We start from the raw sequence: 12,877 nt of genomic DNA on the forward strand, positions 1-12,877 counted from the left end.
TGAATATCACAAGTTCCAATTCTTTGAGCTTATTTATGAGAGTGTCTGTCGTTCTCAAACTATCTTTTTCGATGGAGCGGGATGGAGCTACTGATGAAGGTTCACACTCCTCATTCGACTCGAATATATAAAGGCTGGGAGCTCGAATGGAGCAATGAAGGTAGGACTTATTACATCAATGCTTGGAAGCTGGGATGTCTTACCACGGACTTAAAGAAACTACGATGGGCAGAGGTATTGAGAGTAGTTCAATTGTACTACTTCTTGGGTACAAACTCGAGTATCACTGTTACCACTTATCCAGGAGGCACGGGGAAACCCCTGAACTAATGGGTATTTGAGAAAGTGGTGGAGATAATTCCATATCGAAGGATCAGAAATTTTTTTATTCATAAAAATACCCTAAGAATATGGATCTTGTAATTTACTTCCCGATTTCAAATGAGTATAGGAACTATTATACCAATCAGTTAGAAGATTGTAGAAATGTGACTACAAACACCCATCGTTTGTATCACCATATTCCAAGTCAGCCAGCTATGCGGATTCTTTAGATGCCGCATAAATTTGTAATAACATAGGATGAGATATCCTAAGCCTTTTTTGTAAGGCTAGCCTTGTAAATATTCACTTTATGAATGAAGAACCAAGTCTTTTGAATTGAGTATCTTGATCTTGTGACTATTCTGAAGTTGAATCTTAGTCGTGTGATAAGTCTTTAAATTTGTCAGTCTACCGATCTTATGAAATCATGTAGGTACCTCCTTCTACTCTTTATATTGCGGTTCAGGAGAAAAAACTTCTTCTCAAACAAGGGCAACCCCCCAATTTCAAAGGTGAAGGGGTTAACGTGGAATGAGATGCAGAGGTATGGATCGAAGCCATGGAGGATTATTTTGAAGCCGCGGGAACTCATCCGCAGAATCAGACTATGTTTGCCATGTTCCGACTTATCAGAGACGCCAAAATATGGTGGAAACAACATTGCCGGGACTCCGACATTATTGGATCTTCTCAGTCGTGGGAAGAAATTAAGATTGCGGTGATCGAACGCTACTTACCACCAGCTCATAGGGCCATCAAAATGAACGAGTTTTTCTCACTCAAGCACCTATCCTTGACTTTAGAGGAGTATTACTCCAAGTTTGTGACTCTAAAGAGATATGCGCCAAAGATGACCTTGGAACAACAAGTGGCCAGGTTCTGCCAAGGCCTCATTGAACCATTGAACAGTAGATTGGAATCTCTTAGACCACCAACATTGCAAGATGCTTTGTTAAGAGCCAATCCGTTAGCTGTGGAAATCATGAAAGTTGCACAAGGTAGAAGAAACTACTTAGCGAAGAGGGCCAGACCAAATAATTGGGATAACAAACCGGCAAACCTTGCTTATTAGAATCATCCTGTGGTAGCTATTTCAATTGCTACTGAAATTCTTAATGTGCGTTGCTATGAATGCCAAGAGTACAGCCATTACAGAAACAAATGTCCCAAGAAGACTCGTGCATCCGGTGCAAATGCAGTACCTCTCAATGCCAATGGAAGAGGTCAACCAAATAATCATGGAGGATGAGGAAGAGGAAGCAGAGGACGAGGACGTGGTGCCGTTGCTAGGGCAAATGCTGCAGTTGGACAACCGACTGTAGGAGATGAAGTAGATGAAAGGATAGTGTTGCATGCTGCCATAGATAATTCTGGTGCTCGCCAGCAGTTTGCCATAATTCAAGCTCCTGGAACGCGCCAAGGTGATAAAGTTAAATTCCTCATAGACTGTGGAAGTACACATTCATTTCTATATCCTAGATGCATGAGAAAGTTAAAGCTAAGCCAGTATCTTGTAAGTAGAATAGTAGTAGAACTAGCTAATGGAAAGGAAGTGTTATCTCAACATTCCGCAGGCTTGATAGATTTTGAATTAGGGGGTTATGCTACCTCATAGTTATGTCCTTTGGTCTTACTAATGCACATGCAAGCTTCAATCGACTAATGCAGGATATATTTAGACATTACTTGGATGACTTTGTCCTAGTCTTTTTTGATGATATTTTGCTTTGCTCTAAAGACGAATCAGAGCATGAAGAACATGTCCGAAAAGTGCTGGAAAATCTACATTAGCATCAGCTTTATGCTAAGGAAAGCAAGTGTACTTTCTGTACTCCCCAAATTAGTTATTTAGGTTTCATTATATCCGCCGACAGAATTTCAGTTGACCTCAAGAAGATCAAGGATATAGTGGATTGGCCTCAACCTTCTTCTGTCAGTGAAGTCAGAGGATTTCTTGGAATTATAGAGTGGTACAAGATTTTTGTCAAAGATTATGCTCTTATTGCAGCACCTTTGATGGGACTTCTGAAGAAAGGAATGCAAATCGATTGGAAAGCAGAGCACGAAGCTAGTTTTGCAAAGTTAAAGAGATATTTAGTGTCTTCTCCTGTTCTAAAGCTTCCAAATTTAAGTAAGGATTTTGAAGTTGTAATCGAGGGCCAGACCGAAAGGGTAAACCAAATAATCGAAGATATTCTGAGAGCTTATTGTTCACAAGAGCCAAGGAAATGGATTCAATATCTTCCTTTAGTAGAATATGCATATAATTCTTTCTATCATAGAAGCATAGGAATGTCACCATTCAAGTCACTCTATGGACAAGAGTGTATAGCTCCATTGAACTTTTCTGATCCAACTATTAAAGTGGAGGCCTCAAAACAAATGCTAGAAGACATGGAAGCGCAGACTAGAGCAATTCGCAAGGATATTCAAGCAACTCAAGACAGACAAAAGCAATATGCAGACATGAAAAGATATGAAAGAACTTTTAAGTTAGGGAATAAGGTATTTCTCAGGGTTAAACCCAAAGGAGTAATCGATCCTTGGGAAAATTCAAGAAGCTTAGTCCAAGATACTGTGGACCTTATGAGATTGTAAAGGTTGTAAGTGACCAAGCTTACAAGTTGCAGTTACCCTCAAACCTTAAAGTTCATGACGTTTTTCACGTGAGCTTGCTTAAACCCTATATTCTCAATCCCGATCATCTTGTAGATGCAGAACAAGTCATTATTCCTACTCAAGGCGTTCTCAAGCTACAACCTGATTACATCCTTGAGACGTGGGAAAGAAAACTAAGGAATAGGAACATCATCGAACATCTAGTCAAGTGGAAGGATTTCCCAGAAGAAGACGCAACGTGGGAAGATCAACTGACACTTTAGAGGGATTACCGAGACTTACCCTTGAGGTAAGGGCATCTCAATTCTTTCACATTGGGTAGAATGTAAGGTCTCTACATGCCCTAGAAAAGCGTTACCTATGAAAAAAATTTAAGCCTAATATCAATTTGGCAAAAGATGCTATTTTTAGCAGGTTTCAGTGATCAGATGTCATTTTTGTGTTGTGATCCTTGTAAAACTTTTAATTCTTGTCAAATTTAATTTTTGTGAAAAATTGCCTAAAATAAAAAGTTTTTACCCCGGTATGGTCTAGGGTCGATCGGCTTGTCAAACTGTGTACCGACCCACGTTTCCTTAAAAATAGGGTCTAGACGCCGGAGGCTGCTATTTATGGCAAGTAGTCGTATCTGTTACCTGTAGGTCTGTCTCCAGTTAGCATAAAATAAAAAGTTTTTTACCCCGGTATGGTCTACGGTCGACCGGCTCGTCAAACTGTGTACCGACCCACGTTTCCTTAAAAATAGGGTCCGGACGTCGGAGGCTGCTATTTATGGCAAGTAGTCTTATCTGTTACCTACAGGTCTGTCTCCAGTTATCAACTTTCATAATTGAATTTGGGTTAGTATAAGTCTAGTTAGCCTAAGGTTGGCATTTTTTAGGGTATGTATGGCATGAATGTGGATGTGCATGCATGGGTATGCATGGGCATGGATGTGCATGCATGGTCATGGGTATGCATGGGCATGTGTCTCCATCATGTATGGCCATGGGTCATGTGTATAGCTAATCTCGTGGACAAGTGTTAAGTTAGGCATGGAAAGTGTAGCATGGGAACAGCATGGCCTATATAGGGTAGAGCATGGGCCAAAGAGTGAGGTGTGGGCAATGAAGCATGGGCCTAGGACACCACACCCCCTCATTATAGCAAGAAGCTAGCGCTACCTCCTCTTGTAGGACTCAAATTGTGTGTGTGTGTGTGTGTGTGTGTGTGTGTGTGTGTGTGTGTGTGTGTGTGTGTGTGTGTGTGTGTGTGTGTGTGTGTGTGTGTGTGTGTGTGTGTGTGAGAGAGAGAGAGAGAAAGAGAGAGAGAGAAGGAGCATAGGAAAGTGGAATGGGCAAGTGAGGACACCTCACTAAGGAATCCCACACTTGGCATGGCACTTGGAGGTGTGTGTGTGTGTGTGTGTGTGTGTGTGTGTGTGTGTGTGTGTGTGTGTGTGTGTGTGTAAACCTTCTAAATCCATTTATAGCAAGATAAATCAATCCTCCTTGAGGGGAATGCATATATAAGTGTAGCTCACCCCTGTCTAGGGACACACAACCCCCAAATCTTACAAGAAAGTGCTGTTGTCGAAGCTTCCATTGGAGGAGATTAACTACATCAATTAGCACACACAAGGAGGCTTAATCAAGGTGATAAATTCAAGTTATGTTACTATAATTGCTCCATAGCCTCTTCTCTCTAGAGGACCTATGTTGAGCCTTCCCTATTCTATTATTTATGCTAGTTGGTTACAGCATAATTTTTACTTCCTAGTGTCTATTAATGCGGTTGATAATCAATAGACTCTTCCCTATTGATCATTCCCTTCCTTGTCGGATCTTATGTGATTTTAGTACATGATTAAGAAGGAATTAATCTTCCTCTTATGCTCTAGTTAATACATGATTAAAGGGTGAAATCGGTCTCTCTTTGTGCATTGAATTTCTACATGATTATGTCCCCTTGTGCATTAAAGGTTATGTATGATTAGAGTTTTATTTGCACTAATCTAATTGCACATATTTATGCATGGTAAAGTAGATTTTGATCCTCTCTTTTTACCCAAGTCTATGAATGGTTATAGGCATACATTGTGCATAGTAATGATGAGCTAAAAGTGATGCATGGATGTAATTCCTATATTGCATATGGTGGATGTAGTTACGGTAATATTATGGAAAAGATTATGCATGTGTGTTTATGGTAAGCTTGATTTCTTCATTCATGGTCAAGTGACTAATTAGGGAAGAATTACCCTCCTTTCTATGTAACTTTAGATACCTAATTAGGGAAAGAATTCTTTTACTCTAAATCACTTGTGCATAACAGCATACCGATTAATCTTAGCTATTTTCCCCCTTTTCAATGTTGCTTTACACAAGTTTATGTGTGATTATCCATAACTCAAATCAACTTCTACTTGAGGAAAGCTATGGCTTAAAAGCATTTCATTACACTCTCCTAGATGTAGAGTATTGTTATGAGTAAGATTAGGTACTTTTTTTTCTAATCCTTGTGGATGCCTAATCATTGTTGATATGGTTACTTGATACCATATTTTAGCCCTTATTTCTTCTGAGTTTTTGTAACCCAAAGTAGTGAGATATGGCCCCCAAGAGGACACGTTTTGGTGGTGCCAACGGTCGCGAGGCAGGAACTAGCAACATGGCGAACAACGGTAAAGCACTGATGAGAGAGGAAAATTCGGCCATCTCACGAGGCACCGAAGAGGAAATTCATGAGGTAGGATGGATTTTATTTTGTATTTTACATAAGCATTGCATTACAATAACTTTAGGAATATTTAAACTCCTCGAACATGTTGGAAATCCAACTGAGACAATGGCATTAGTGTTTTAAAGATTTTATTTAAATTTAAGTTTGAAGTAAATAGGAAAGGAATGCTTTATGGAAAGACTGTTTTGAAGTAGGAAAGAATGGTTGTTAGGAAAAACTATCTCAAACAAATTTCATTCATTATTCCAATGTCGACTTAGTCTGAACCCCCCACTGATCACAGGGCGGTAGCTCGCGAAGTTATCGCAGGAGCTAAATCCACAGCTTGCTTTCTATACGGTGGATATGTCCATGGTTAGCTTTTGATGTGGTGGATACATGATTTTACCCAAAGAGTTACTCCATGAATTGGGTGGATCATGGACTGGTTGTATGGGCGGCCAGTTGACAACGGGTGGAGTTAACACTCGTTGGAGGTTCTCACGACTCCAGGACATTGGAATTTTTAATGAAATATTGTTTGCTGAGTACTTTTTCCTAGAAAAGATATGTTTTTGTGCCGATTTGACAATGTTTGAAGGGTTGTCTTAACGAACTTGTATCGAGGAAATATAAAAAAGAAACCCTAAGTGTTGAACAACAATGTGTTAGTAATTAGGCCACACAAAGACTCTGTGTGAGTGCGGGGTGGAAAGTGGGGGCTTGGCTCAAGTTGCCAAAGCCTACAAGACGGGTGGTCCCGATCAGTTGGGAACTCTCTGCCATGTGCAATAGAGTACAAAATTAGATATCTCATTATGTCATAGCAGAAGGAACGGGGAAAAAGGCACCGAGGCTACTTCCCCTCTTGGAAGATGAGAATAGGTCCAATAATACGTAATTACGCTTCCCCTGTGGGGTGGAGCTAGACTCCTTTCACTGGTGGCTTTGACTCAACTCACTAAGTGATGAGAGACCATCCACTGGTTTTCTTTTTAGCTTTTTTTTTTTATTTGCTTCCGCATAGGATCTAGCGACTGTCAGGTGTCCTCCAGTTCTGTCAAGATGAGATGGGGAGGGGACCTCACACAATTCTTGTTACTCATAAGCATCTTGAACTTGGTATAATGCTTATGGAAGAATTTTTTTATGATTTGTTGCACTCTTGTTAAGTTATAGCAACTCCATATCCATAGCTCAAAGTATTCACTACAAAATTTCAAAAAATCTCTGCATCTAGTCTCACCACATGAAAAACTTTATCTTTATCCTCCACAAGTCGAATTTGTTGAGCCCAAGTTGGCATATCTCCATGTTTTGTTTTAGTTGTCTTGAGAAGCAATCCCTCCAGATCAAAGATAAGTACTCTTTTGATGCCCTTGTTGATAGCAAGTGGTAAGTGATAAGGGGGTGGTTGAAGCATTGGAAAAGGTATTGGATGAGGTTGTTTGGATAGTTCAATAGTTTCCTTCAAATCATCCATGCATATAGTCAATCCAATTTCCTAAAATGAATTTGAAATTAAAAAATATGAACATTTAATGTCGATGAAACAATAAACGTGAGTTTTATATTGTATATCATATGGTAATATTAGATGAAAAATTCCATCTACCAATATACTCATTGCCATAAAGAAAGTCAAATTGAAAACCTAACCTTTTTTATGATGCACTCTCTCTTAGTCTCAATATCATAAACTTCAACTAGATCTAAGTCAATTAGTAAGTACTACTTGTCAAAGGTATGCTCGAAGTGTTACCATATACATGTGGTAGTGATGTGTGTGAACACACTAGGACCGCCAGGGCATTTTTTCCCTCTTTAGGAGGTTTTTTCCCCCGAGCATTGTATATACGCCCATCACTCTAGGGCTATCTATCTTTCCATTGCACACTCTCTATTGTGTGCCTTGAGCTTCCTTCGTCTTCTCCAAGCTGTGTACATTTCTCTGCAACCCTAACTCCAACAATTGGTATCAGAGCAGGTTGTGTGCTCTCGGGCTTAGTCGCCAGCTGCTCTAGTACACACCTGCCCACTTTCTCCGATTTCTGTGAGCTTCGACGAGCGTTCCCAGGTTGACAAATTTTTCGAGAAGGCTCGTAGAGCTTGGTCTGCTTAGATTTCTTATTCGGATTCATTTCGGCCTCCGTTTCCACTACAGGCAGTACTGCACAGGCTATTTTGTCATTTTGTGCAGAATTTCTGTCAGTGCCGTTTTCTGCATAACAGGTGCCTTACAATCTTCTACGGTTTGTGCTATATAGCACGCGTTGTTCCTGCTCCATTTCTCCTATTTTCGGACAGTTTTCACATCAGGTGCATCATTTACCATGGCTGACAACAACACAGATGTGTTCAAGATATTTGCTACTGAGGATAGGTTGGATGGGGACAACTACCCTATGTGGGCTTATATGATGCAACATGTTCTTGTGTCAAAGGGCATCTGGAACATTGTGCAAGGCATTGATGTACGTCCTAATTCTGAGGATGTAGACGATGTTGAGGATGTTGCAACTCTTTCTGCAAGGATTGCTGCTGATAGAGTCGTTTTGCCTACGGTACAACAAGCTCGTTGGGATGTAAAGGATGCGCAGGCTCATGCATTGATTGCGTTGTCTGTAAAGCGCACCGTTGTTCCTCACATTCGTTCAACAAAATCTGCAAAACAAGCTTGGGATATTCTAGCAGGTCTTTATGCAAGTCGCAATGAGGCTAAAATTGCTTTGCTTCGTAAAGAGCTGGAGTCAAAGATTATGCATGAGGAAGATGATATGGACACTTTCCTTGCCAGTGTCAAGGATATTAATGAGCAACTCATTTCTACAGGTGAAGACATTTCAGACAGTTCCCTAGTGCAGACTGTTCTTGATGCCTTACCAGATTCCTCATCGTATTGCCCTATTTTGTCTTGCAACTCCTCAAGTCCATCATAGTAAACACTCTCTACCACTATGAGGAATTCCATCAACTCCTCTGTCTATGGCAAAAGTGCCAGCTGCCGCTGTTGTTGCAAGTGTAGCTAAGTATGACGGCCCGCAACACATGAGGTAAACATCATCGCACAGTACTATAAAGTGATCCAAGAGCTGCATGTGGAGAACTACTATGATGTATTTAGTGCGCAGGAGTCCTCAATGGGATGCAGACAAGTTTGCCACAATGTGTTGGATCCTATTTTCTTCTTCCAACCCGGACCAACTGATGGTTTTGTGGCAGTACTGCTACAAGTTGTGGTTCTTCTTGCATGTGGTAGCAAAAAACACTCGCCAAGGGCAACCTCAATGCAACTCAAAATGCTCCCAATGTGCTCCTACAATCTTTCAGATGCCTCCTGGTGACACCCTTGATGCATTGCGGCCAGTGATACCATGGTGACTCGACAACACTTTGATGTTTTCAGAGGGCACCTTAAGGTTGCCGACAGGGCAGGTGCATGCCTTCTCTTCTTAGAGGAGATCTCATGCACCTACTACACTACTCTACTCTGCTGTGAGTGGCATCTTGCTCTTGAGGGAGACAGCCATTGTGGGACTCTGCGCCTCACTTTTCCCTCTCCCCCTAGCCCCAATCGTGCTCCCCTACCTCGCCTTGGCTACCTTCCCCAGCTCCTCTTCTGCAGCCCGCTGATCACGCAACAGAGAGAGAGAGAGAGAGAGAGAGAGAGAGAGAGAGAGAGAGAGAGAGAGCATACTTCCTTCCTTCCTAGAGTGCTGAGGGAGGGAGTAAGACAGAGAGAGAGACACACACACTCTCACACAAAAAGCAAAGCATTAACACTCGCAGACAGAGCAAAGACTGGGGGAGAGAGAGAGAGGGTTCTCTCCTTGTTGGATCCTGCTAGCCCCCGTGCATGCCTCCTTGCTCATAACCCCCTGCACATCGGACCAAGGGAAAGACTGAATTATTGACGACATCCCTTGTGAGCTACCTCCTAAACGAGGTAATGATGACCATGCAATTGAACTTCTTCCAGGAAGTTCACCGCCTAACAAACCTCCTTACAAAGTTTCTCAAGCTCAACAAGAGGAGATTATGCGGCAAGTGAATGAGTTAGTTGAGAAGGGTGTTAACCCTCACGGCTCACGGACACCCTATCACCTACGACGGACGTTGTATTATTTACTTGTAGAGTCAGGTACCGGGCTTGTCGGTCCAATAGGAAAAGGGTAAGAGTGATCGCTGATGAGAGGCACACTCTAACTGGAACATTCAAGGGATTAGTTGGCTAAGCATGGGCGCCCAAGTGTGAATGAAGTGAGCTCATATAAAAGTCAACTAAACCTAAAATTCACTCATTCTCTCATTTGTGCAATTGAAGAGTGCTCTTGCTCCATCTCCATCTTCTTCTTCTTCATCTCCTTGTGTGTGTGTGTGTGTGTGTGTGTGTGTGTGTGTGTGTGTGTGTGTGTGTGTGCGTGAGAGAGAGAGAGAGTGTGATCGAGCATTGCGGCGGCACGACGGCGGCGAGGCGGTTAAGCGCGACGTAGTGGCGTCTCCCTCTTCTTCGCGGTGAGGAATCCTCCACAACAGGAAGCGTAGAGCAGTGAGTGACACACCAACGCCATCTTTAAGCTTACTAGTTTAGCCATGTTGTATGCTTGGAGCCATTTGTGGCTCGCACACGGTGTATCGGCAAGTTCCTTGCATTGACACGTGCGACATACGCACACATTTTTGGCACCGTTGCCAGGGAATGCCATACACTAAGCTTGAATGGCACTCTGTGCTTCTTTTGTGGTGCAATTTCAATTGTAGGAAAGGTAAGGAAGGAGGGTGTGTGTGTTTAGAAGAAGGATTTTTGTTACTACTGTGTATTTTTTTTGTTAATGGAGTTTTCAAAGATACTGTGTTTTTTTCTATGTGTAAGGTGTTAGTATTAAGATTGTTAGTTATGTGTAATGTAATGTACAGTAAGTAGGAAGTAGATCTGTGAGAGCTAATAGAGTGTGTTAGTGTGTAACAGTAGGTGTATTAGTTGAAAGTAAGTAGGTAGAGTGTGTGTGTACTCTCGCGAGGCCGCGGCGACCTTATCCTTTTATTATTAAATAATAATAAAATAAAGGTAGGACCGGGATCGAGAATATCTCCCAGACCCAAGCCCAAGCTCACGCACGGGCTTAGGCATCTATCGCCCTTTAAAATTACGAATTTTAGTTTCACACGTAGCTAAAAATCGATTTTTTGAGGACCAACGGAGCTTCATGTAACCGAATGTTGTGCTGTAAAGCACAATGCGACCCTCTGAGTGATACACTCGTTTTGAGCTATCACACACTTTAATTAAAAAAATCAAACATTAAAAAACATTAAAAACGTAAAAACACGAGTGAAAACGGACGCTTAAAAAAGTAAGCGGTTAACCTTCGAGGTTATTCGCCGACACTTGTAGGGTGCCAAAGGCACAGGCATCTACGCTCTGATCGTGTGCTAGAGACAAAGCAACTAGAGAGAATTTTGACTTACACGAGTTCTCAATATCCACCTACTTTAGGTTTTGGGCCCTCGACGGGGACCCAAGGTAGTACAAACCAAGAGCTGAACATAGCAGCTAGTGACTCTTCCTCTGACTACGACGTCATGGAGGGTTTCCCAATGCCTAATCTCGATAGCTCAGGCCAAGACATGCATGCCATGGGCCCAAGGTCCGGGGTGAGCGTGCTTAGCCGCTTGAAGGAAACCTTTAGTAGAGCCACTCGCTCCGAACATGGAGCTAATGATGTAAATGAGGGGGGTGGGGAAGTAAATTCTCCATTCATGACCAAAGTAGACCCTATACCCTTAGAGAATGTGCAAGTGAATACTTCATTCATTGCACCTCCTGACTCTTCAGAGCTATTCCCCTCCGAGGTCATATTACCTGATGGTAGAAGCCTTGTTGAAGTGCAAGAGGTTGAGCGATATATCCTTGCAGCAGCGAGGAAAAATGAAATGAGAGCTTACGCAAGGTGAAGCAACGAAGAGAGTTGTAAGCAAAAGACCCTATGTCAATATCCTTGCTAAGAGAGCAATCGAGTGCTCCTAACTTAGCAACCACTAAGGGCCAACCCCTAGAAACCAACATTGCATCTAGCTCAAAGGACACCCCTAGCACCTCAATCTTAGATGGAGCGTTCTTAAATGAGAACTGGGAGTACGAACTACAAACGGAAACTCTAACCGACCTATACACAGGTCACACCTATCACGTGGGTTGGTTAGATGTCCTACAATCCACAATGTGCGCTACTAGTGTGGAGGATCAACAACAAAGAGTTTGTGAGGTCGTCCATAGGGTCATTGAGTTAGAGAGGCAGAACAAGGGGATCAACATGCCTTCAATGGGTCTCATGAGATTCTTAGATACAGGAAAGGTTAAACAACCGACCTTATCACAAATGGAGACTCCCTCAGTAAGTCCGATGGATCCTCCATATGTTGTTTCTCCAGGGGTCTCAGTGCAATCTGAGCCCACAAGTGATAGCTTCACCTTTTCAAGTCTAGCTCATCTTTCCCTTGATGACACCACGGCTACCATGCCTACCCTAATTATGGGCATGCCAAGAAACACGCCATGGACCTCATTTGTTAGTAAAGCATCGCTACATGGTAGCTCAATGCCTGCAACAGTACCTACAAGTATTTACCAATCGTATACACCCATGGGTCCTCGTACTCATGTAGTCCCTACTCCTCCCATTGTCTCAACTACCTATGCTCCAAAACCACAACACCCAAGCTCTTATTTCCATGGGACTACACCGGCTAGCATTAGCATGTCACATCTGACATCTGCTATGCCTAGGGCCACCCATATGAACTATGGACCACCACATGACACAACATCATACCCAACGTGGAACCCAAGGGCTTCCTATGCGCCAAGCCCAATGCCAATACCTACTCCACATGTAGTCTCTGGAGCGCCTTCACCCACGGTGCCTGCTCACTTAGGTGACTTGGCAACATTTGCTCAAGCTATTGGTCGATCTATTGCTGAGAATATGCGTAACACGCCTGATAGAGAGCCTAGAAGTAAGGCAGTACAAATAGCCAAGCTCACACAAAATTTAGTGGAGACGGGGATGTGAGAAAGCATATCGAAGTGTTTGAACAAATATGCAATTCTTTAGGAGAACCCAATGACCTGCATAAGAGTAATGCTTTAAGCCTAACCTTAAGTGGAAAGGCAGGGGACTGGTATAGAACCCTAAGGGTGGAAGAAAAAACGATTTACCCTACTCTTAGGAGA

The 12,877-nt window shown here is 42.4% G+C and overlaps 1 protein-coding gene across 1 annotated transcript; it reads left to right on the top strand.

Annotated features, from left to right (window-relative positions):
* The first annotated feature begins 1,451 nt into the window (after positions 1-1,451).
* Positions 1,452-3,206, top strand: LOC147437427 (uncharacterized). Its single transcript, XM_086486557.1, has 3 exons — positions 1,452-1,642; positions 2,199-2,829; positions 2,925-3,206. Exons 1-3 carry the CDS (start codon positions 1,452-1,454, stop codon positions 3,204-3,206), a joined length of 1,104 nt encoding a protein of 367 aa, XP_086342683.1.
* Positions 3,207-12,877: the final 9,671 nt, after the last annotated feature.

Source organism: Adiantum capillus-veneris, chromosome 17 (assembly GCF_014529385.1).
Source record: "Adiantum capillus-veneris isolate H3 chromosome 17, ASM1452938v2, whole genome shotgun sequence".
Classification (NCBI taxonomy): domain Eukaryota; kingdom Viridiplantae; phylum Streptophyta; class Polypodiopsida; order Polypodiales; family Pteridaceae; genus Adiantum; species Adiantum capillus-veneris.

Bases quoted from the DNA above. Each gene is read 5' to 3' on its own strand.
- LOC147437427 (XM_086486557.1), top strand. From the start codon at position 1,452: ATGAATGCCAAGAGTACAGCCATTACAGAAACAAATGTCCCAAGAAGA. The intron at 1,643-2,198 runs GTAGGAGATGAA...ATCCGCCGACAG, and splicing joins CTGCAGTTGGACAACCGACT to AATTTCAGTTGACCTCAAGA. The intron at 2,830-2,924 runs GTATTTCTCAGG...GAGATTGTAAAG, and splicing joins CTTTTAAGTTAGGGAATAAG to GTTGTAAGTGACCAAGCTTA.